The sequence below is a fragment of the Jaculus jaculus genome, chromosome 1, assembly GCF_020740685.1.
Source record: "Jaculus jaculus isolate mJacJac1 chromosome 1, mJacJac1.mat.Y.cur, whole genome shotgun sequence".
Taxonomy (NCBI): domain Eukaryota; kingdom Metazoa; phylum Chordata; class Mammalia; order Rodentia; family Dipodidae; genus Jaculus; species Jaculus jaculus.
The window spans coordinates 34,394,177-34,419,708 of NC_059102.1; the positions used below are offsets into that span (position 1 = coordinate 34,394,177).

At 49.8% G+C, this 25,532-nt stretch overlaps 1 protein-coding gene across 12 annotated transcripts in view; it reads right to left on the bottom strand.

The window, feature by feature from the left end:
• Positions 1–6,033: 6,033 nt before the first annotated feature.
• Pax2 (paired box 2) overlaps positions 6,034–25,532 on the bottom strand; it is a 94,959-nt gene continuing 75,460 nt past the window's right edge. For 5 of the 12 annotated variants that reach the window (XM_045139433.1, XM_004659444.2, XM_004659442.2 and 2 more), the window contains 3 exons: positions 9,026–9,127; positions 6,780–6,866; positions 6,034–6,352 (listed from right to left, as the gene is read on the bottom strand). In XM_045139433.1, the coding sequence (XP_044995368.1) occupies positions 6,231–6,352; positions 6,780–6,866; positions 9,026–9,127 (311 nt within the window). In that variant the 3' untranslated portion in view covers positions 6,034–6,230. Of the gene's footprint in view, positions 6,372–6,779; positions 6,867–9,025; positions 9,128–25,532 lie in introns of all 12 variants that reach the window. The other 7 variants (XM_045139441.1, XM_004659445.2, XM_004659443.2 and 4 more) reach the window with 3 other exon arrangements.

Sequence of the window (25,532 nt, forward strand, 5' to 3'; positions counted from 1 at the left end):
CTTTTCCAAGTTGAGGTGGCTTGGACAGGAATGCTACAGAGCAGAGAATAGGAAGTGGACATATCCTGGGCTTATTTGAAATGGAGAGCTATCTGGTTTTGCTGATGGAACAAATGTGGGGTGCAAAAGTCAAGATTCTGGGAAGATTTGAGTTTGGAGCTTGAGCATCTGGTAGAATGAAACTGTCTTTTTTTTTAAATTATTTTTATTTATTTATTTGAAAGTGACAGAGAGATAAAGAGGCAGATAGGGACAGAGAGAGAATGGTGTGCCAGGGCTTCCAGCCACTGCAAACGAACTCCAGACATGTGCGCCCCTTGGGCATCTGGCTAACGTGGGTCCTGGGGAGCTGAGCCTGGAACCAGGGTCCTTAGGCTTCACAGGCAAGCGTTTAACCACTAAGCCATCTCTCCAGCCCTGAAACTGTCTTTTCTTTAGCCCAAGAAAGACTAAGGATCTTGCCCACATTCCAGGATCTCCATGGGCTTTGCCTCTCTTGGGGGACAGACATTCCTCCCCACCATACTTACTAAATCTGATTCCCAGAAGAAGATGGATTGGCTCGGTGTGGATTTGTGCATAAGTCCAATGTTATACCACAGGAAGAATCATTAGTACAAACATGCTGTCCACATGGACAGAGTGATTGTGGGTGGAACAGCTTCCTTAAATGGCAAGTGTCATTTTGACATGTGCTGGCTAGCAACTACTTTTTGTGTACGTGTGCATGTTCGTATGTGTGCGGGGGCATGTGCTTGGACAGGTGAGTTTGCATGTCAGTGCAAGTGTGTGCGGAGACCAGAGGACAGCCTCAGGTGTCACTCTTCAGGTATTACCATTTTTGAGACAGGGTCTCTCTCATTGGCTGGGAGCTTGCCACTAAAAGGCCAGAAGCCCTAGGAATCCTCCTGCATCTGCTTCCCAGCGCTTTGTTTTGAAGTGTTCATCACCATGGCTGGCTTTTTAAATGTGATTTCTGGGGATCACAAGTCCTCACAACTAGCATGGCAAGCATCTTACTGACTGAGCTATCTTTCCAGCCCCCACCAACTACTTTTACTTCTTCTTTTTCTTTCTTTCTTTTTTTGAAGTAGGGCTTCAATCTAGCCCACACTGACCTGAAACTCACTCTGTAGTCTGAGGCTGGCCTCGAACTCACAGTGATCCTCCTACCTCTGCCTTCTGAGTGCTAGGATTAAAGGTGTGCACCACCACATCTGGCTCCAACCAACTACTTTTATTTTTAAATATATGTATTTATTTATTTAAGAGAGACAGAGAGAGAGAAAATGGGTGCACCACGGCCTCCAGCCACTGCAAATGAACTCCAGACACTTGTGCATCTGGCTTACGTGGGTCCTAGGAAATGGAACCTGTGTCCTTTGGCTTTTGCAGGCAAGTGCCTTAACTGCTATGCCACTTCTCTAGCCCCAACCAACTACTTTACTACTACTACTACTACTACTACTATTATTGTTATTATTATCATTTGACAGAGAAAGAGGGAGAGGGATTGAGAGAGAGAGAAAAAAAAATGGGCACAGCAGGGTCTCCAGCCACTGCAAACAAGCTCCAGACATGTGCACTCCCTTCTGCATCTGGCTAACGTGGGTCCTGGGGAATTGAACCAGGGTCCTTTGGCTTTGGAGGCGAATGACTTAACGACTAAACCATCCCTCCAGCCCAACCAACTACTTTTTAACATCATCTGCCATTGCTTACCCCTGTCCCTACCAGACACCTGATACACCAGTCATTTCAGTATAGTTTCATATTTTCATATCGTTGCCTCCAACCTGGAACACTTTATTCCCCCCATCACACTATCATACTTGTTTTTCTCACTTAGGAACTTTATGGGTGAGATGAGGGCAGAGCTAGCAAAAGGAATTCTGGGCAAAGCAAACTGAACCTGACAACAGACTCTCTTGGTGTTTGGATGGGTGAAAGTGGTGCAGTTAGAGCAACTGGCAAGGTCTCCAGAGCGTGTTTTGAGGTCCTTGGTCTGATTTGAAGCTGAAGATTTATGCTCAGAGGTGACTACTACAGTGTGACTCTTGCTATCCATAGATAGGAAGCTTGAAGGGGGTCTACACAATTGTCTCTGGGTCCCAGCTTGATGGCGAGCAGAGCAGGGCTCCCTGTCTTGGGGGAGCTGGAGGCAACGGTGGGCAGGTGACTTCTGCGCTTGATGAGGGGAGTGTTCTACTAAAACCACTGGCCCCTTGCCAAACCAGTGCCCTGGCAGCTTTCAGTAGCGCCTTTATCAGGTAATGACCTGAAGTTCTATGCTAGGTTTCTGGAAGTTCTGAGCAGTCACTCCAAAGTACCGTGCACCTTCTAAGGGATGCAAGACCACCAGTTTGGATGTGAGAAGAAGACATTAGAACTTCTATGTCTATGTATTCTGGTATCGTTCATAGTGTGCTGGTCCATTTGTGGGATGCGTAGAAGTAGATATACCTAAATTGGCAATGCACAGTCTTTTTCCAGAGAAGATGTATGACTAGAGAGGTTTGAAGACCATTCTCTCAGGACGCTGGTGGTCAAGAGAGGCAGACCAGGCAGGGTGAGGTAGGACTGCCATTTGCTGAGATGGAGAATAGGGAGGAGACATAGGTGAGGAGGTAGAGGGGAGAAGGTTGGGGAAGTCCTGTATACACCCGTAATGGCATGATATGGGTGAGTCTAGGTAAGTCAGTTTGGGGAAAGAAAGGTGCCTGGCATCTGGGTGAGAAGGACATGTCTGGAAGACATTGTCCTTGTTTAGAGGAAGGTTACTCTTTACTGTATTGCAGACCCTGCTTGCAGCCATTCCTGGTAGATCAGAGCTTCAACAACAAGCTTTCAAGGCTGAGAGGGGAACTGAGCTAGGAAAGCTTCCTGGAGTTGAGAAGGAAAGTCTCTCAGGGTGGAAAGCAGGTGAAGCAGGCACCGCTGTGTGGGTGAGGGAAACTGAGGTGGCTGAGCTGGGGGCTGGTGAAGAGATGGACAGGGGAGATAGCTCCAAGCAGCTCTGATGCAGTAAGTCAGTCTTGGAAAACCATGACATCTCTCTGCCAAGCAGGAGAAGACATAAAGACACACAAACAGATCCTGCATTTTCACTCGAGTCTAAGACCAAGGGTGTTTAAAAGACAAATAGTTCTCTTCCTCCTCCATCCTCAGACCTCTCTAGGACATGTAGGTCCACACAGAGGAACAGAAATCCATTCGCAGGCAGGGAGCTACTGACACGTCCACCCACACAGCCAGGGATTCGCTTTGCTCTCTGACACACACTCAGAACCCCCCAACATTGGACCACCAGTCCTAGCAGCTATTGCCAGGTCCAGGGTGGGACTCTGAAACGAGCTCAGTGCTAGCGAGATTCTCCCAGGCTGCTTTTGGAGTGTCGGTGGCTGAGCTGGCATTCTTGGGGTCTAGAAGTAAATGCTGAGCAAGTAAATTTGCCTTCAGCGTGTGTGGGTCTGCTAGGGACTCTCCTCTGGATAAAGCTGTGATTTAGCCTAGGCGCAACTTGGCTCCCCTGGGGAGCAGAGAGAGGAGTCAGGACCTATAGATTGCTCCCAAAGACTGCAAATTACCATTAGCCAGGTGGAGAGGACCTCAGATGTCACATTCAGGAATCCTGCGCCCCAGATGTGGGTACCTGGACAGTGACAGTATGGCAAGGTTGGCGGTATCAATGTGCGGCGTCACCCAAGTTATCGTGAACTTACAGAATGCTAAGATTCCTTGCCCCAGTCCTGGTAGGTTGGGGAGGGAATATGTTGTGTGTTGGAGGGAGGGGCAAGCTTTTTCAGGCCATTGTCAGAGTTCAGCAGTCTAGGCCAGGAGTCTGGAGCAGGTCTCAGTGGGAAGGATCAGTATGGGAAGGATCATTGTCAGAATTATCGAGACTCATCCAGTGCCAGTGCGAGGGGAGGCCCATCCCAAAGCCAGGGAGAGACAAACCTGGAGCCATGGGGAACGACATACAAAATTTTATTATTTATTATTATCATTATTTATTTATTTCTCATGTGCACAAAAAAAAAAAAAGAAAAAGAAAAAAAATAATCAAAACGAACCGTCGCTTTGAGCGTGGCTGAGGAGACCAGAACCGTTCGGGGAGCTTGCTTTCGAAGGTTAGGCCTGATTCTGGGCCTGGGGCTCCTGCGCCGCCAGCCCCACCGGACTGGGATGCGCCGGCCTTCGGTGTTGGGACCTTGGCGCCCTGGGCACCCCACTCGGGCCACTGGAGTTCACTTAAACTGTTCTCTTTTCTCGCTTTCCATTTCAAACAAAAAGGCTCGAATGGGGAGAGAGATCTGGGCGAGGACTCCAAACCTTTTCGGATTTGTTCAAGGATTTTTATTTATTTATTTACTTATTTACTTTTCACTTTTATTGACTTTGTTTCTGTTATTTCGAGTCGTCACGATCCACGGGTGAGGAGACATGCAGGGCGCATCGCCGCTACTGAGAGAGCAACTACGGGGTGGGGCGGGGTGGGGAGACCCGGCCGGGACACGCGGGCCACGGCCACTAGGGGCCAGCCCGGGTGCTGGAGCTGCCACCTCTGATGTGGGCTGCCAAGGCAAGGGGCAGGGTGGCCGGGACCTAGACAGAGAGACAAGTGAGGCCGAGACAGAGCGAGAGCGAGAGACGTTGGGGCTGGGAGGGGAGCGGCACAGAGGAAGGCGATGAGGAGGAGAGCGATGCAGGGAGAGAGCGGAGAAAACACGGAATTACAGAGAAACAGCCAACAAAACAGAGGCAAGAGGAGGGAGTCCACGGGACCATGTTTGTCATTTTGCATAGAGATATTTTTTTTCATAATTTTTTGTAACATAAAAAAAGTCCCCCCTCCCCCAGGACGTGCCGGGCTTGAGTGGGCGTGTGGCTGTGCCCCCCTCCCCCCAGCGAGCGGCGACTCTCGGGGCGCGCGGACAGCAGGGCGTATCTACAGGCAGGGCCGGCGGGCGACTAGGGCGTCTACGGAACCGGGCGGGGCGGGGCGCGGGGCTTGGAGTTATGTACACGAGGGTTCGCCTCCACACGACACGCACCGTCTACAATGCAGCCTGTTGGGGTTGTGTTTTGTTCCTTGTCGCAGAGACCATCGTGTTAAATAAGTGTAGACTTTTTTTTTTTTTTCGGTCCTGTTCAGTTCCCCGCTGGAGGGGAGGCTTGGGAGGAAGGCTGGGGGGATTGGAGGTGATGGATGAGCAGAGCCCCTACTTCCACCCTGAGGCAGCTTGCTTGGTCAACTTCCAGCCCGCTCCCACCGCAGGTCCAGAAAAGGGAGCAGCAAGTCACTGCTCGGGTGGACCGTGCTGGCATCCCATGGCCACTGGTCCTGTGGTGGGGCCCGATGTTGGGGGGGGCGGTGCTGGGGCCCAGAGACCCGGGGTGTCAGGGCTGAGCCAAGGACGGGCGGGAGGGGAGGGCAAGCGGCCAGCAGATGGACGAGACGCTGAGGCGGGGCGGGGGAGCGAGGCCAGGCCGAGAGGAGGGCAGTCACACAGTAGGTGTTTTAGGCTTAGACCCTGCGGAGCTGGGCAGTCCAGGTGGACAGGTTCCCCGTTGGTATCTGCTCCTCTTTGGGTCCCCAACGTTGGAAAGACCTTGACACCCTAAACGCCACCCCTTAAGAGGGCGACCCCACCACCACCACCCATGCCCCCATCCCCACCCTCTGGGGCGAGGCACACCCAGAAGGCGGGGGCAGTCTGGCCGCGGCTTTTCCCTGCAGGCTTCGACCCGGGACTCCTCCTCCGGTGGCAAGGTCGTTCCACGGATCTCCTTCGCTCAGCCCCTCCAGCGCAGCCTCCCTCAGGCCCGCGGCCCGCAGCTCCGAGGCTCCGAGGCCGGACCGCGCCGCCGGCCGCGCTGATTGTGTGTCACGGAAATGTGTCCGGCGAGCGCGCGCGCGCGCAGGGGCGGGCCGGGCCGAGTCGGACAGCGTGCCGGGACGGCTTCCGGGCGGCCTGGGCCGGGCGCTCCCGGCGGCTCCGCGCTGTCCAGGCCGGCGGGCGGGCGGGCGGGGTTGAGGGCGGCGGGCCCGGGCCTGAGGGTCCCGCCCGCGGGCTCCACCGGGTCCTGTCCGGCTTTCGACGGGGTGACGTGGAGGGCTGCGGTGGGGCTGGAGTAGGGGGGACGTCTCGAGAGGTGGGGCTGGGGCTGGGACGGTGGCCGAGAGGCACGGCGTCGCTTCGGTCCTCCCCTCCCTCCGGGGTGGGCGGTCAGACGGGGACGATGTGGAGGCCGAAGCTGTCGGCCTGAAGCTTGATGTGGTCCCCGCGGTAACTAGTGGCGGTCATAGGCAGCGGCAGCAGCGGCAGGGGCGGAGCCCCGGGGGGCGGCACTATAATAATAAGGGGAACCTGGAAGTTAACACAGGAGAAGAATGGGCTGGGTGAGAGGACAAACAGGAGAACAAAAAAGGAAAGCAAAGCAAAGCAGAGACCTCCCCGGGTCCAGTGGGTTCAGGGCTGGGAGACCATCAGGCCCAGGGGGAGAGCTGCGGGAGAGGGACCCCCGATCGGGGAGGAACCAGGGCCGCAGCCCTTCGAGGGTGACCTCGGGCCAAGAGCCTTCCAGTGCCCCAGGAGGGAGAGGCGGGGGAGGAGGAAGCCGGACACGCAGGCTTCCTCGAGGGGTTCCCGGGCCTCAGAGCTGCACCCATGAGCCTAGTCTTCCCTGGTCCACCCGGGTACTCGGAGTCAGGTCACCCGGCACGGGACTCCGAAGCAGCAGCAGCCGCCGGCCGGCCAGCCAGGTGGCGTACTCACTTAGTAAGGCGGGGTTGCTGAATCTCCAAGCCTCGTTGTAGGCAGTGTACTGGGGGTGGCTGTACGGGTTGCCCGAGAACTCGCTCCCTGCAGGAGGGCCGGGGAACCGAGATTAGACGCGGGCTCCACGAGCCCGACCGGCAGCTTCTGCCCCCTGCACCCCTAGGCCCTGGAGTGGACGTCGCAGGCAAGGCCATGGTGACCGTGGGCAGGTCAGACGCAGGGCAATCCACATCCGCGTGGGAACGGCCCCGGGGAGACGAAATGCACCCAAACGCGCCACCTTGCACACAGGCACAGGCGTGGAGGACGAAATCTGCGGGGAGGTGCGAGCCTGTGCTCCCCTGCCGAGGCTGGTGGGCCACCCAGGAAGGGTCCAGGCTGGTCCACCCTGGTAACTTGGGGGCCAAGAGCTTTTATATGGACATTCCAGCTCTAGGAACCATAGCTCTAGAGGATGGAAGCGGGGGAGGGTGGCGTAGGGGTGCCCTCGGGACACTTTGTCCCAGAAAGTCCTAAGAATGGCGTCTGAGTGCCGTGCCAAAGCAAGGTGGGCGGGAAGGGGGGGGGATCTCTGCTGGGAAATACCCCCTTCCGCCTTTCCCCCAAGAGGTTTGATAGGTGGGCTACGCGGCAGGGGAAAGAGACCGCAGAAGGCAGGTGGACTGCCCGCTGCTCCAGGAACAGCCAGTGGAGGACTCCATGGGCTGGGAGCCTTCAGGAGCTGCCTCCCTCCCTTCGGGGGAGAAAGGCCAGGCCTCCGGGTTTCCCCCTCGCCCTTTCTCCTGTGTGATGACCCCAGACTGTTTACAGTGATCCCTAACCGCGGGTTAAGTAGAGGAGAAGGGGCCCCTCTCTGAGAGGGAGCTGGGGTGGGGGTGGGGGGATGCAGCCACTGGAAAGCCTGTTTATTGACGAGGAGGGAAAGCATGCGTGCAGCAGGATAATGAGCTTCTGAGCTCAACTGTGACCAAGAGGAACTGAGCTATCTCCTTCCCCATCGCTAATGAAACAAGTGTAATTTCCTCATCAGCACTAGATTCTGTTTAACGACTCCCCCCTTGCCACCATGAGCTCTCTGCGGCTCCCCTCATCCCCACCCCCCTGCAGACTCCCCACCCCCACCACCCCGTTCTTCCCTCACCCTCACCTCTCTAAGATCTCCAGCTTTCACATGCTCAATGCTAGCACCTTCCCCCAAAGAAACTCTGCCACCCCAGCAACGCTTCTACTTTCCCTCCCCAAAGTGTGAGCAAGAAGCTCTTCACCCACACCTCCAAATCCTTTCATCCTCTGTACTGTAACATCTTGCAACAGACTCCTTTTCCTCCACCACCCCCCCTCACAGCTTTGCTTAGCCAGGGGTGTTCCTGTTCAGTCATCATCTTCTATTCTTCAGTACCCCTCCCCACCACCACCATTGACAGTTGAACTTCAGGGATAGGGCGCACCAAAAGGCCTTCAGAAGCAGAGTGTTGCAGCTGAGTGGGTGGGTCTTGCCCTCTTTAAAAGAAGAGATTTTTGGTGTTTTTGCAAATAACTCTTTTTGGCTTCAAGCCATTCCCCTTCTGTAGTGAAGGGTGGAGACAACACACCCTCCAGCTGCAACCACCAGACTCGAAATGTAGCCTCTGTCTCTGTGATCTACACAGCCCAAGCCCAATGCCTGGAGGAGCAAGGTGTCCCCTGAACATATGTGGAGGTGTTCTAGCCTGTCTTCCTGAAGCCAGGGTCTCTAATTCCTACCATAGCCTGTATCCTTAGCTCTTCTTTGAGACTATCTTCCTCTTTTCTCTGGATCAGGGTTGTTTCTCCACACTGGTCTCCTCCTCTAGTTTGGTGTGGACCAGGGTGGCTTTGTCTGAGTGACTGACATGCCCCTGGAAATGGTTCTTGGCTCCAAGTTTCCATGGAAACCATGGCAGGCTCTTCCAAGCAGTGTCAGCTGGCTGGGGTGGGCTGGGGTACTGCGGGTGGAACTGAGGCTGAGTGCTCCTGGGGCACAGGCTCAGGTGGGTAGGGATGCCAGGGAAGAGCCATGGCATAAAGCCATGCATATAAGGGGGCACTTCCTCTTTGCCAACTGAAGTCTCTAGGGGAAGAATGGGACAGAAGGACAGTGGTTTTTCAGGGAGGGGATGGTGGGTCTCCCTTCACTCCCAGCCTCAGATTATAGACCACTCAGCAGCTCACCCACAGTTTAGTTACCCCCATCTAGATTAGGCTGCTACAGCGTTGTCACCTACCAGGTACCATTCCTGCCAGGGTGGAGGTAGGGTAGCTTCCCTGGCCAGTGGGGGGCACATGAGGGGGATAACCAGGTAGAGTGGTGCTCGCCATATCACGACCTGGAAAAACACAAAGGGGAAGGGTTGAGGCCTGGAAGAGAGGGGCCTGCCTCAGCTCACATCTGTGTGCTTCAGGGAGAAGTCACTCTCAGGAAGGAGGTGTGTGCAGTTGTACCCTGAACAAACAGGTCCCTGAGTGCCTTGGCACAGGTCTAAGCTTGTTACCTAAATGCCTGTGGCTACCACCAGTCATGTGTGTGCACGCCTGTTCTGTGTGGCCCTTTGTGTCTCCGTGTGCCTATGTTTCTGCCTTTTTCTGCATTCCCAGATGGAGTTGGGTAGAGATGACCTGACTTTACTCCTCCTTCTGCACAGATACTCAGCCATGGTCATTCCAGGAACCAAATGGACCTCTATCATCTTGCCTACTTCTCCCTTTCCTACCACCCCATCTGTCTTTTCAGGGCATCCCACTACCACCCCTATAGGGCCTGACAGGCATCCTTCATTCTCTCCAAGTGGAGCTGCAGGTGCTGGACTTGGCAGGTGTAGAAGGCAGAGAACCAACAAGCGGGCTATTTTTCTGCTATTGATTGCAGCATCTCAGTCATAGAAAGCCACCCGGAAGTGAACCAGAAGTGCAAGTGGTTCAGATCAAGTTCCAGTGAGCAAAATCTATTGCCCCTATAATGGCCTCTCTGGAAACTTCTATTAGCTAGGCCTGAGATAGGGAAACAGGGCTCTCTTTGTCAGGGTTAGGAAGTAGAGCTAAAGTGAGTCGATGTTAGGGAGATATTCTTGGTCCACAGATCTTTCCTCTGGAACACAGCTGCATGTGACTAACTTCCCTTCTTTGCCCCCTCCATTTCTGTGAAGGGGTGACACCACTTCCTTTTGTAATTCAGCATACTCTAATGACAATAATTGCTGTTTTCCCCACACATTAGAAACTATACTCTACTGGGGGTCACGGATCCCCTGCAAATGTCTTCTTCCCCTTAGCCTTCTAATCAGTCAGTGCCTTGCTTCTCCTCATGTCCCTGTCCAACCCTGGGAAGGTACCCATACCTCACCAAATTCTCTTTCTTTATTTCTTCTTCTTTTTTTTTTTTAAGGTAGGGTCTCACCCTAGCTCAAGCTGACCTGGCATTCACTTTCTTTTCCTCAGCTGGGCCCTGGTCATCCTCCTCCTCAAGGCTATTCCAAAGCATTTTTTGTTTCCTCACCACTGTCCCTGTGAAGAGGACCTCACCTCACACATTCTTCAGACATGTCTTCCTCACCCCTACCTAGACACATCTGAGAGATTTCATCCTTGTTTAAGTAACTGCAACTACAGCTCAGGTTTTCCATTTCCCAGCGGCCCACTGAACATTTTCATTAGTTGTCCCTCTGTCACCTCAAGCCTAATAATAACAGCAGACGCATCTCCCCCTCCTCCGCCAGCCCTACCAATCCTTTTGAAGATAGACCAACAGCTCTGGAGTCCTGGATTCAGCCTTCTGCCTCCTTTCCCATAGGAAGTAAGTCACCGAGTCGATTCTCCTCAGCCTTTTATGTTATGTTCATTTTGGTTTCTCTGCCATCTTTATACTTTGGCTTTCAAGCCTGTCTTCTGTGCCTCCCCATTCCCCCTGCCCCCATTCATCACTCCAAATATAGCTGGTGGCTTGCTCTTAGGACACATTGCTTCGAGTACACAATTTCCTTATATGCACCACCAGTGATTCCCTGTAGGCTACAGTTGCAATGGAAGCTCTGCAGACATTCAGAACTTCCAGGTACATGTTCTACTCAACTTTTTTAGCTCTGATTCTCACCTCTTGGGTTAGTTTGTTTTAGTCATGTGATGTGAAATGCCTGTGTGTTCCTATGACCATATCTTCTGCCTTACTGTTTTTTTTTTTTTTTTTTTTTCTAGCTCAAGCCTCAAAATTCCTATTGCTCTCACTAGGGAAGTTTCTTTTAAACTTCTGCAGCACTTGTGCTCTGTGATTTAGCAAGCACGCAGCATAACACACATCAGTCCTGTTGTTTCATGTCAGGGTTTTGCTTCTTCAAGCAGACTCTAAGCCACCAGAAGGCAGGGCCTTTCTTCTAATTTATGCTGCATAGTTGAGAACCCAGTAAACAATAAACTGTTGTTGACGAAGTCCCACAATCTCTCAATTGCACTTACAGCCAATTCCTTTTGGATTATAATTGTTTTCTAATTGTTTCATATGTGTTCACTTACTACAAAGAAGTAAGCAAGGACAAAATGTGTTTGAAGGCTGAAGAGATGGCTCAGTGGCAAAGGTGGCTTTTGCTTGCAAACCCTGGCACACGGGCTTGGTTCCATAAAGCCAGATGCACAAAGTGGTGAAGACATCTGGAGTTCATTTACAGTAGCAGGAAGCCCTGTTGTCCAAACACACATACACACTCTATCTTTTTCTATCTCAAATAAATAAATAAAACTTAAAAGTGTGTTTTAATCTGCTTTTTCTAAACAACTTATTGGAACAATAGTTGATGAATTTTTTATAGAATGAGAGAATTATCTGTCATGACTCAAAATTATTTTTTAAATTGTTTTAGTTTTTTGAGGTAGGGTCTCACTCTAGCCCAGGCTGACCTGGAATTCACTATGGAGTCTCAGGGTGGCCTTGAACTCATGGCGATCCTTCTACCTCTGCCTCCCAAGTGCTGGAATTAAAGGCATGCGCCACCACGCCTGGGCTTGTCATGACTCAACTTTATTACACAACAGAATGATTTTCTCATATACCTGTCTAATGCAGCTAATATCTTACATCTCCTGACATTCAAGCAAGAGAGCAGAAGTAATAGAAGAATCTGTATTTTCTTTTGTGGGTTTTCTTTGACTGTTGATATTTACACATATCCTGACCAGTTCTCAGTGAAAAGGACCTGACGTAGACAATGAGAACAATATCTAGATTGAATCACATGTCATCTGTTGGTCAAAAAGGTACCATGATAGAGTGAGATTGGGGAAGATGGGAAGGTTTTGCAGTTAGACATAGGAAACCAATTTTTCTTGGCCCTGTGATCTTATTGTCTATAAAACAGCCAGAAAAAGAAGTGTGCCTCCTCCTCTCTTTCCTTCCTTCTTTCCTTTTTGAGACAATATCACATGTAGTGCAGACTGGCTTCAAACTATATAGCTGAGATTACAGATATGTGCCACCACATCTGATTTTATTTGGTGCTATCGATCAAACCTATGGCTTCCTGCATGCTAGGCAGGAATTTACCAAGTGAATTACCTCTCAGCTTTTTTTTTTTTCCCCTTCTCTATCTCTCTTTTCTTCATGCTGGACCATGCCTCTTTCATTTTGAAATTATTTATTTGTATGGGCATGTCATGCCCATATGTGAAAATCAGTTTTATGTGGGCACTGGGGAATTAAACCTAGCCTGACAGGCTTTGCAAGCAAGTGCCTTTAACAGCTGAGCCATCTCCCTAGCCCCATGCCTCTTTAAATTTAAATGCATCTGTATTGTGGTCCTTAGCAGCATGGTTCCTACAAACAGGTGAACAGGAGTTCTTGAAACCTAAGGTTTACAAACACACACACACACACACACTGCCTAGATTCAGAAGACAGAAGGCTAGTGACTAGAAAGTTGTCTCTAGTTAACTTGGAGGCACTTCTGTTGGAAAATTTATTACTACACCTTTCTTGCTTGCAAAATAATATGGCTAACTTTCAGCAGGTAGAAAGCTTTTTGCTGAAAGCCACCCCACTGAACCACTGAACTGTTGACTGGAAGGCACATTTGCAAATTCTATTTAAAAAAAAATTAGAATCAGATGGGCATGGTGGTGCATGCCTTTAATCCCAGCACTCGGGAGGCAGAGGTAGGAGGATCACTGTGAGTTTGAGGCCACCCTGAGACTACATAGTGAATTCCAGGTCAGCCTGGGCTAAAGTGAGACCCTACCTCATAAAACAAAATAAAAAATTAGAATCTGTACATATAAACACATATAAGAAAATAGGTTGGTTGGTTGGTTTGTTTTTGAAACATGAAACCCGTATGCAGTATTTTAAAGATGTGAGAGAGAGCTGGAGACATTGCTTAATGGTTAAGGCACTTGCCTGTGAAGCCTAAGGATCAAGGTTTGATTCCTCAGTATCCATGTAAGCCAGATACACAAGGTGGTACATGCATCTGAGTTCATTTGCAGTGGCTAAAGTCTTTGGTGCGCCCATTCTCTCTATCTGAATCTGTTTCTTATTTATTTTTATTTTTAGTTATTTATTTGAGAGTGACATACAGAGGGAGAATGAGGCAAGAGAGAGAGAAAGAGAGAGAGGGGAGAGTGGGCATGCCAGGACTTCCAGCCACTGCAAATGAACTCCAGACGCATGTGCCCCCCTGTGCATCTGGCTAATGTGGGTTCTGGGGAATCAAGCCTCGAACTGAAGTCCTTAGGCTTCACAGGCAAGTGCTTAACCTCTAAGCCATCTCTCCAGCCCTGAATCTGTTTCTTAAAATATAACTATGAGCTAGAGAGATGGCTTAGTGGTTAAGGCACTTGTCTGCAAAGCCAAAGGACCCAGGTTCAATTCCCTAGTACCCACATAAGCCAAATGCACAAGGTGGCGCATGTATTTGAAATTCTTTTGCAGTGGCTAGAGGCCTTGGCATCTCCATTCTCTTTCTATCAGCCTCTTTCTCCCTCAAATAAATAAATATAAAAAAATTTAAAAGTTAATTTTTTTAAATGTGAGAGAAAGGCCATGATGAGGAAGAAGCATTCAAATTTCCTGTTGCTAAACATACAGCTGTGCTCTGTTCCGGAGCACCAGTCTCACCACAGAAAGATGCCTGCTCAGGACCTCTGAGCCAACAAGGTACAAGCTTGCATACAAAGCATGCTCAATGGCTTCATTAGTACACAGGTGACACCTGAAGAGCAAGAAAAAAATTGACCAAACTCTTACCAGGGCCATATATTCTTCTAAAACACCACTGTCAATAATGGAAAACGCATACTGCAGGAAGTTTTCGAATTACTGAGACTGTCATACCATTTGCCCAGAAGCGTTTTTTGAACAAGTCTCCTTTAGTGAGGGAATATCAATGGGGAATGGAACTGGTGCAAGGAAGAACTGATGAGGCACCGGGTGCTGCAGTTTTGCAGAGATGGACAGATGGGAGTCAAGACGACTCAAATGATAAGATGGCACAGCCATCCCCTTTACACGCACAAGCTGAAGCACAGAAACAGGAGAAAACAGCTACACAGCAGAACATATCTCCAATGAAACATGGGCCATCCAACGGTGGACAGAAGCATCAAAGTTGATGTCTTGCTCCCTGACTGTACCAGTAACATGACAACAGCCTGGGGATCACAACTGGATAGAAACTCACGTGCTGCTGTGAAAAAGTGGACCTTTCATGTTGGCTGCTTTCTAAGGTTCCAGAGCTTTTGTGTGTGCATGATGTGTGGCCTGGGTGTTCACGTGCATGAGTATAGACACACGTGTGCCACGGCCAACCTCAGGGGTCTGTTCAACTTCCACCTTGTTTTGAGGTGGGGTCTTTTGTTGCTCACTGCTGAGCCCATTGCTGTGCTCGCTAGGTTAGCTGAGTGGAGAGCTCCCGGGAATTCCGTCTTTGCCTCCCATCTCACTGGAGGTACACTGCATTACAGACAATGCTTGCTATTGCACCCAGCTTTACGTGGGTTTTGAGAATCTGAACTCAGGTACTCACACTTGTGTGAGAAGCACTTTATCCACTGAGCCATCTCCCTAGCCCTAAGGTTACAAAGCTTTTAAGGATGAAAAAGGCCTTCCAGGTGATTAGCCTAATGTCTGTATTTTAAAGGTGAGAGGATGGAGACAGAGTCTTAACAACTCTCTTGTGGCCACATGGCTAGTAAATGATAGAGCCAAAGTTAGAAGCCATGTCCATGCCACACTGCTTTTAATGACAACGTGGAGCCTGATACTCCCCAAAAGAGCCAAAGAAAAGGAAAAGAAGTTATCTGACAAGCAAAATCTCATACCATCGTGCTATCATTAAGACAATACAAGAAAGAAAAAAAAAGGAACATAGGAATAAACAAGTGACATGAAAGGTCTGTAGTAAAACTCCATGGGGTGGAGTATTCATCTCCTTTGAGAGTTTGCTGAAGCACACAGCCTCTCCAAGACACAGCAGTAGTGGAGAATCTTAAAGTTACCAGAAGCGTTAGCAGTACTGTACTTGATGAGGGCGCCTTCTCAGAGCAACCGCAGAAGTCCCTGAAGATTCTAAAGCCAATTTCTGCAGCAATCACTACATCTGAATCAGACAGCGCACTTTTGTCAGACATTCCTGAGCAAATGGGCCAGAGCAAATCAACTGTTTTGGAGGATGTAAGTGCAGCCTCTCTTACAAGTACAGAGACAGGCAAAGTGAGAGAACTTATTGAGAAACTGGAAAGTTATAGTCATCAGATAATTTGTGCCACTTTGTCAGGTATAAGATCAGTTATTTATCTCCTTATTCCTGGTCTTTCTAGCATTAACGGATCAACTACCATATGTGAGGCATTCCTCTAATATTTCATATGTGTTACCTCATTTAATCCTTCTATCAACTCTACCAGTTGACCTACTTGTTTAATTCCCAAACTGAAACTCAGAGAGGCCAAGTATTTCACAGTGATGGCAGATTCTGGACTATAGAACAAACAGCACATTTTGGAACTGATTTTGGGAAATTTTCTCAAACACAGCAGATCTAGAAAATAGAGTTATTTGGTCCAGGAAAGTAGCCTAGGGTCATGCTAAGCAAATCCTTCCTGTAATAGAACATCTTGTTGCTACATGTTTCTTACATGTTTCGGCTTGTCTTTTTTTTTTTTTTTTTAGGCAGGGCCTCACTGTAGCCCAAACTGACCAAAACTCACTCTGTAGACTAGGCTGGCCCCGAATTCACAGTGATCCTCCTACCTCATCTCCCAAGTGCTGGGATTAAAGGCGTGCATCACCATGCCTAGCTTAAAGTGGGGTTCGTTGATTTAATCAGAGCCCACAGATGTACTTCAAGAGGTCCACAGAGAGCTGTATACAACCTGCTGTATATACCCATTTCTGAGTAAATGGTACATGGTTTTTTATCATATTCTCAAAAATACTCACAACTCAAAGATTAATATGTGCTATTTATTTAAAAAAAAACCAGGAGGGAAAATGCCAATTGTCTATAGGTCTATAAGCTAAGAAGTTTTAGTTCAAAACTAAGGGAACCTCTGTTCTTTGGTATAAGAAATGAATTTGTTTGCAACCACTTGAATAATATCGACACAGGAAATAGCAAGATGTGACATATCAGAAAAGCTTATCTACAGTCCAGGCAAATGCCAGTGTTCGGAAGACCAAAGAAATAATAAAAAAGGAAGTCACCCAGGAAGAGGAACTGCTGCAGGTGATGGCTTTTGCAACACCACTTATTAGACACAGATTTATACAGCAAAAGTTATATCCAATGAGTTTAGAGATGTGTTTTCTTGGCATCTTTCTCTGAAAATGAGCACGTTTGGTATCCATTTGACACTGTGGAGGGCCCTAAGGCCAGAAAACATAACTCTTTGTTTTACTATCCTATCCTCAAGTTTTGTCTGCCTCTCATAAGGTGGTGAAAATGAAGACATTAGATTTCTTCAAGGTTGGCAGTCTGTCCCTGCATCTGACATAACATACAACATAGTTATGAAATTTATAGTTGCTGCCTAAATATATTGTAAATTTTACATTTTCAAGTTAAACATAATATATGAAAGTAAAAATCCTTGAATTGGCAAACTATGCTTTTAAAGAGTGGGAGATTTTTTTCTCCCAAGGTTTGTCTTCTGGAGCAGAGGTGGTTGCAGGAGGACCCCGCCTGGGACCACCTTCTCGGGCCCACACAGCCCTCGGCTCACCGGCTCCAGGTTCCAGCAGAGGGGGCTGTGCCCACAGCTCATCTGCTGTCTACTGACAGCTAGACTTTCAGTCCCTGGAGCGCTGGAGGCGGGGATGGTGCCTTTAAGTTCTGCTCCTAGGCCACAAAACATCTGGATACAGCTAGTGATGCTGTTCCCATCCCTCTTTCCCCAGTACATTGCCTTTGTAGAGCTGTGCAGTCTGTAGCCCAGGGCCCAACGGGAGGTGGTTGCCTTCTAAACTTGGCTGGACCGGGGATAGACCTGCAGCCTCAGAACCTGAGAGAAGACTGGGGAGTGCCGGTGAGAATCCCATTTTCAAGGGACTGAAAGGAAAATTGGCTATGGTTTAGTCTCACTCCCTCATTTCCAGGGGCAGAAACTGAGGCGTGGTGCAGGGACAGCGCTCTAGCGCTTTTCTCGGTTCTCTTCCCAAAGCCGTCTTCTCTGGCTCTAGGAGAAAGTCTCACATGGAGAGCAGAGCTGGGTGGGTGTTGGCACCCAGGAGTTTAGGCCAGGGCTTGCTGGTGGACTCTGCGCCTGTGAGACCCTCGTGCTGGGTGGGCAGAGGTTAAGCCTGTTTGCACAGTCTCCTGATACTCTAGGTCTCCCAGTTCCTCTCCGGCTTTATTTTGCTCCCTGAAAGCACTGAATTGTCAACTCTAATCCTCCTGAAAGTGCAGCGTTTTTCAGGCACTCTGTGTAAGTGAAACCCTAATCCCAAGGAAAACGGCCACTTAAGCTGCTGGAGCATTAGGCTGCTCTTGGAGCCTGCCTCAGGATTTCCTCCTCCCAGCCCAGCTGCCTCTGCAGAGGATTCCAGACTGAAGGCAGGCAAAGCCCCCTCTGAAATGACAATAGTGGCAGTGCTGCCTTCCAAAGCTTGGCGTTAAAAGAAGCACTGGCTCATTTGTCCTCAGGCTACAGCTATGTGGGGCAGGGGATCTGATCCCCCTGATGAGGAGGAGGAGGAGAGTCTTCCAGTCACCTTGGGGGGCTGGAAAACAGGTTTTCAAATCTTGCCTAGGTGGCTTTAAGGCCACCAAGACGTTGCTGGAGCCTTGGTCTCAACACACCTGAAGCATTCCTTTGGACACCACTACTAAGAATTTCTGGTTATTCAGGAGAAGCCAGGTTGGCAGACTTCAACCGAGCCAATCTTTTCTTCTTAGAAAATGCCAAAGAATCAAGTAAAGGAACTTAGTGTTGGGGGATCCCTATGTGGGGGAACTCTTTGAGACACCTTAAACATCGCTAAACAACATCCGGTAGCTGGGAGGTTCTTTTCGCCTGGCTAATTGTGAACTCAAGCTGCTAGACTAGGCAACCTCCACTTGCCTGAGTTGGTGGCTATATGCACTTGAAGTAAGAATCACTGAGCTTGTGAAAACATTTTGATGCAAATTCAGACTGGCCCCTCTCCCTTATTGCTCTATGAATTAGGGAAATTGTGCTGTGAAGGGAAAGCATGGTGTATTTACTGTGTTCAGCCTTTAGGGTTTGTCTCACAGATAAAGGGAAGAGTGGATGGGAAGAAGTAGGAGAAACACCCTGGATATTTGCCAAATGTAGACTCAGCATAGAAAGCCCCAGAACTGGGCTGGAGAGATGGCTTAGTGGTTAAGCGCTTGCCTGTGAAGCCTAAGGACCCCGGTTCGAGGCTCGGTTCCCCAGGTCCCACGTTAGCCAGATGCACAAGGGGGCGCACGCGTCTGGAGTTCGTTTGCAGAGGCTGGAAGCCCTGGTGCGCCCATTCTCTCTCTCTCCCTCTATCTGTCTCTCTCTCTGTGTCTGTTGCTCTCAAATAAATAAATAAAATTAAAAAAAAAAAAAAAGAAAGAAAGCCCCAGAACTGCATCTTTGCTAAGATGCCTTCAACCCTACTCACTCCTCATACTCCTCCCCTGTGTGGTCCACTGTCAGCCAGCATGCTTCTGCCCAGGGACCCTCCTGGGGAGAATAGCCCACCAGGCTGGGATGCCTAGAAGGCACAGGCATGGACGATGGGGGAGGGGCTGTGGAGGCACTGCTTCAGATTGGTTCCAAGTTGGCCTGCCTCTCAGCCCTGGAGTGGGCCAGTGCCTCTTCTTTCCAACATCCTTTCCCTCTAGAGGTAGAGTGAATAAAGGAAGGAGGGAAAGAGCCCTATCCAGTGATTCCCTAGGCTGCAGACTCAGGGTACCTGCATATCTGTCAATGTCTCATTGCTATGGAAATGCCGCCCTAATTCAATCAGAGTGAGGTCTGGGGCCTGCAGGTCCTTGGGGATGTGGCTAGAGAGGCCTTTGGAGACGTCTGGAAGGGGCTAACCTCTTCTCTTTGGGCCTTCTCAGCCTAAATGAAAGCTCTGAAGCTGGTGAGAATAGGGGGAAGCCCTATGGTTCGGCTAGGTCGCTGTAATAAAGTACTCCCTGGCTGTCTGAAGTTGCCCTCACCCTCTTCTTGCAAGGTTGGAAGGAAACTCTGATGTCTGCGCCCTAAATTCCTCCAGCTAATGAGGAGCTTTGAACCAACAGACAAGAGTAGGAGACTCCCAGCCTCCTTCAGAAACACTGTTCGCCCTTTATTGCCCTCCCCTCCCCCAGGGGCTGACCAAGGGCTAAGTGTTGGTTTTATGGAGGGAAATGCGGTTGCACTGGAAGGGGTTGTTAACTACAGGAAAGAGGCGGTCCCTGGAGGTGCTCAGGACTCCCTGAGCAGTAGGAGGAGGTTTCCCAGGGTCCACACCTCCATCTGCTAAAGGGCTGCTCTGTTGCTCACTGCAGATGTGGGCAAGGAGCCCAAGCTGCTGAGGTGGCACCAACATTGTTCTTCCTGGCCTGGAGGATTCTGGGACTAACCCTGCTGCTCAGCTATGAACTTGGGCTCTCCAGCCTCCCCACTTCCGCTCAGGCTTGCCAAGTTGAGGGAGATCATTACTTCAGACCCCTCTCCCTGCTTTGGGCACTCTCCTTTTGAACTGGAGTTAGAGCTGCCTTCAACACTACCTTCTCTAGGCATTCAGAGAAGTTTCTACCATTGCTTTTTTTTGTTTGTTTGTTTTTTGTTTTTTGAGGTAGGGTCTCACTCTGGCTCAGGCTGACCTGGAATTCACTATGCAGTCTCGGGTGGCCTCGAACTCATGTTGATCCTCCTACCTCTGCCTCCCGAGTGCTGGGATTAAAGGCGTGCGCCACCATGCCCGGTTTACCATTGCTTTTGAATAAAACCACCTCCTTCCTGCCAGGACTAGGGAGTTAACACCCACTCCCCCACAGGAAAGTGCTGTGTTTATCCCCAAATATTCAATGTTCAAACATTTTCTCAAAGAAAAGGCAAGATTCTCTAAGAGCAGTGTAGGAGTTTGGATCCTAGAGAGACAGGCTCTACTTTTAGAGTTGCCTGGGATCTCTCTCTCTCTCTCTCTCTCTCTCTAGGTCTTTTTTTCCCCTTTCCTTGTGACACCTCCAAACAATAAACTGTTGTCTTCATTTTCTGTTCTTTTGAGTCTCTATTATCTGTCAATCTTCTAAGAATTGGCTGTGGAGGGCTCCTGGACCCTGATCTGTGCGAAAGGCTCTGATACTGCTCTTTGGTCTTGTTTTGAATATTGGCCATGTCTAATTTATCTTCACTTTTGGATTATTCTGTGATTGCTAGTTCTTGGGATATTGACTGTCCTATGTATTGCTTCTGCTAACTCTCCCTCATAATGGTTCACTTTCACACAGGGTGTGTCATTTTTGTGGTGAGATCATTTTTAATGGGGATGCGTTCTTCTTCCCCACACCATGGGAGTCCTTATACCTTGCATTGTCAAGTGTCTCTACAAAGGCTTGTCATTGTTTCTGTTGGGACATCAGAAGGGGCTGCTATCCTGTATAAAATTTTATGAGAGCTCTTGGCTTGGGGTTTGGGTAAGTACTCACAGCATACATTTGGACTCTGATCCAGGTTTGGGTTTGAAGGGGGGTCTCCATCCCCCATGATGACATGGTCCCCTCTCCCTTGTCTCCCAGAGCCATTGGGAGAAGTTTGGGTGTCTCAATTTCCTGAATAGTGTTGTCCCTGTCCTGTACCTACTTCTCTTGACCCCCAAATAATATCTCCTTTCTGATGTGTTACCACCTCAACCTTTCCTCACTGTGGTTTACCGCCAGTATGAAACCAGTGGGGTCTCATATCCCCTCTAGCTCTGACGTTTTCTGTTGCTGGCACCACAGAGAGGCCTGGCTGGCTATGAATTAGTTATTTTGTTGTTCTGTTTCACCCATCTCTGTCCTGCTAAGACTGGCCTTCCTTGCTTCTGGATTTCAGTATCCTTCCGACACCTCTGCTAGACTTCAGTGAGGGTGAGGCTGAGGAGAGCTGCTCTGGCACAAGACTCTCCCCCACCCCCGTACTAGGCAGTGATGCCCACTGGAGGCCAGTGAAGCCTGCTCTGTGCAGTGGCTCTGGGGACAGGTGTGTCCCTCAGCTTTTGCAGACTGCAAGGAGCCGTGTAATCACCAACTCCCTTCGGCACCATCTCCACCCATGTGGGCGAGTGGAGGAAGCTGGGCCTATTCCTCCAGACTGTCATGTCCCCAAGAGACTTTGAATGTTCCAAAGCATCTTCAGGAACTTTGGGTAGCCAGGAGCTGGTTCTCATCTTCTCCCACATGCACGTCACTATCAGGGGTTCTGCAGATATCCCACCACTGCAACCCTGGCCAGGGCCAGGGAAGTCGCCCTAGGGAGCAAGGGCTTTTCTTGTTACTGGGGATGGGAGGCTGTAGGGAAGAACGGCTCCAGTATGCAGCTGTAAGGGTCCTCTGTGTAGAGGCCCAGACGCACAGACCTTTGGAGAGGTAAGGAGGTGGTAGAAGGCAGCTGAAAGCAGCCACCCCAGGAAGCCCGAGGCAATAATACCCCTGGCTCATTCTCCCATCTAGTGGGTTCTTTTCCTTATCACTTAGGAGAGACTCTCGGCTCCGTTCCAGACCAGCAGCCTAGAGCAGTGGGCTGGAGAGAAGAGATGCTGCTGAGCTAGAGCAGCCCAGCGGCGGAAAGGAGAGTGGGTGATAAATTTAAATAACCAGCTTGACTTGGCAGCTTGCTGAGTTGTGATGCAGTGAAATTAAAATCTCGGCAGAACTTGCAAACACCACCCAGAGAAATCTGTCTCTTGCCTCGGTTGCATGCTGGGAGGGGGCTGGGGAGGCTATCGGACTGAGTCCTGGTCTCTAGCAGCCACCCTTGCTTGCAATGTGATTAGCTGTGTCCTGGCCCACTGGGTCCCACTCGCCCCTCCACACAATAGTCCAGGCTCCTGTCTCCTCTCAGTCCTGACCTTGTGGAACAGCTGCATCAAGTGGCTGGTGAAGTTTGAAATCAGCCTCCAGTGCCAGGAGGTGGCAGGAATATCAATAAGGTCTGGGCTTGTCAGGTTGGGCCAGGGCCTTCCTGCGCCAGCTTCCTCAGGACCCACCCGTGGTGTTTGCTGGTTTTCTCAGGAAGTGGAGTGAGCTGAGCGTCTGTGATGTGTGGGATGGAGAGGACTCCTTGAACATCTCAACATGCCCAAGGCTGACTGCAAGCACAGCCTGGCCTTTCTGCTCCCTCAGTTAGCACCACCTGGCCGCAGTCACCTTCCTACCTGCCAGGAACCTCCCTTCCTCCTCCTCTACCAAAGTCCTGATTATTCTCAAGTGAAATAAGCTCTTTGTTCATTTGGGGTTTTTGTTTGTTTGTTTGTTCTTGAGGAATTCACTCTGTAGTCTCAGGCTGGCCTTGAACTTACGGTACTCCTCCTGCCTCGGCCTCTAGATTAAAGGTATGTGTCACCACATCTGGCCAAAATAAGCTTTTAAGGAACGTTTAAGGCACAGATATAGTGCCTATAATAGCAGCACTCAAGAGGCTGTGGCAGAAGGATTGATGTGAGTTAGAAATTAGCCTAAGCTATAGAGTAAGACCTTGTTAAATTAAAAAAAAAAAAAAACAAAAAAACAAAAACCAACTTAAAAAAAGAGCTGGGCATGGTGGTGCATGCTTTTAATCCCAGCACTTGGGAGGCAGATGTAGGAGAATCGCCATGAGTTCAAGGCCACCCTGAGAATACAGAGTGAATTCCAGGTCAGCCTGTGCTAGAGTCCCTCTTGAAAAACAAAAACAAACAAAACAACAACAACAAAAACAAACAAAATTTGAGAGCTAGAGAGATGGCTTAGTGCTTAAGGCACTTGCCTGCAAAACCAAAGGACCCAGGTTCAACTCCCCAGGACCCATGTAAGCCAGATGTACAAGGTGGCACATGTGTCTGGAATTCGTTTGCAGCAGCTGCAGGCCCTGATGCATCCATTCTCTCTCTCTCTGCCTCTTTCTCTCTCTCTCTCCCTATATATCTCAAATAAATAAATAAAAATTAAATATTTCTTTAAAAAAGAAAGTCTTTGAGAGGAATTTCTGCAACTACATCAAGAGCCCTTCCCACCATGCAGGCCCTCCTTGGTGCCTCCTGGTTCTCACATGTACCAACATCTCTGGAAGAACTCACCCAAAGTCCACCTCTCCTGGCTCCTGTCCTCACCACATTGCTCATCACTACCCTCAAAGTCCTGGCCCAAAGGCCAACATTACTGGACTTGTTCCCAAAATGGCCCATGAAGTGTCTGAGTAATGCCCGTTCCTCACCTTGACAATACCTCCAGCAAATTCTGTTTGGTCCCCATAATAAACACATCATGAATCATTCATCTTTAATAGATTATGCAAATTAGTAGGACATAAAATCAACAAAGATCAATAGCTGCAGCCGTTTAATTGCCAGCAAAAACATTTTAAGAATGAGTATAATCTGCAGCCCTTTCTCAAGTAATGGCACTATTAATCCAAACATTGGATTGCGGCCTAAGTGTGGAAAAATCATTCCCTACCCCCATCCTTCCCCTCCCCGCCCCCCCCTCCACACACTTCTCTCTTTTTGGTAATTTCCAGTTTCTGAGCGAGTTTCCCCGTCATTACCACTGGTGAACAGCTCCGAATGTTAATGGTTCTGCTTTTGTTACTCCTCGCTTGATTGAAATGTCGCATACAGATTGAGATGTTAGTGCTAACTTGCCACCTGGGAATGTCAAGCTGGGTCTGAAATGAACTTTTCTCACACTTGGATCCAGATGGATCAGCCGGAGATGTTCCCAGGCTGAGCTGGGACTGTTCCAGGGCCATAGGGGGGAAGTTGGTGGGGGTTGCTCAAGGTGGAGGCACTTTTCTGCACCAGCCTCCATTGTCCCTTGCAGCAGGAGTCCTACCCATGAGCCACATGTCCATCTCCAGGAAGTCCCTGGCTTCTGGACTAGTTGGTCCCAACTAAAGGGAAAAGTGTCTTGTACTCTCATTTGCCAGTTGCCTTGGGTTGGCCACCTTTGGGAAGTGGCCACTACACTAGAAAGGTAGCCTGGCCTGGGTCAGAAGATCTAGCAAGTCTGAGAACAACCACCAAGTTGGGCTTCAGAGGGCACATGCCAAAGGCCAGCTGAGTCTCAAGCCATGCAACTCCATCTAGGCTGGACACAGTGGTACTGGGACATCCCCCTAACAGAAGCCAGGAAAGCTAAGGACAGGGCTCCCTAGCGCCCCCTGGAGGCTGAGTGGCTACTTTGACCCCTATCTCAACCTGAGCCATGTTCAAATACACTAGTCACTACTAAGAGCCCTGTCCTACAGCAGGCCCCGTGCCTATTCCGTCTTTGTCACTGGCTGTGATGCTGGCTGCCTGCAGCTTTGCTGCTATGTCCCTAGGCTGCCTCCACTCTTTTGGCAGGTAATGCCTCAGTGTCTCCTAATCCCCTCCGAGATCCTTCTCAATCATCCTGTCTCCCAAGGTACAAACTCCACATTGGCTTAAGTGTCTCCACAACAATTGGGTGAATTTTAACAACATTTCCATGTGTGTCGCTCTCACTTGGATACTCTTCTGGCCCGGACCCCTTTCCATGGTACCAAGGGCCTTCCAAAGCCTGCATGCAACTCTCCACCCTGGAGCATTGGCCCTCCCTTGCATGGCTGCTCCAGCTACCTCTGCAGCTTCTGATCCGCAGGAGGGGGTGGACGGCTAGGGTGCCCTTCCCTTGCATTTGACCCCATCCGACCTTGAAGTCCAACCTTGTTCTTCATGACTTCTCCAGAAAGCAGGAGAAAGACTACAGCAAGTGTGCATCTCTCTAACTCCACAAAGCTGGTGCCATGTCCTCAACCCCTAAGCCTCAGCCATCCAAGAGCTGCCGGAAGGAAAACAGGTCCCTCAGGACCCGTGGGGACATAAGCCAAGCAGTCACCCTGAGGAAACTGGAGACTGGGCACCTCGAAGCCACTCTCACCAGGCTGGCCTGTTTGCCCTAGGCATTCTTTGCTATCCTAACCAGAGACTGGGAAGTCTGGGTGCCTTAGGAGAAGGAGGAGATGCAGTGGGGAGAAGCAAGATGACCGCAGAGACAGACGGCAGCAGCTCTCTAGCTGCCACCTTTACAGGCTACAGCCCAGACCCTTGACCACAGTGTTTCCTCTCCTCAT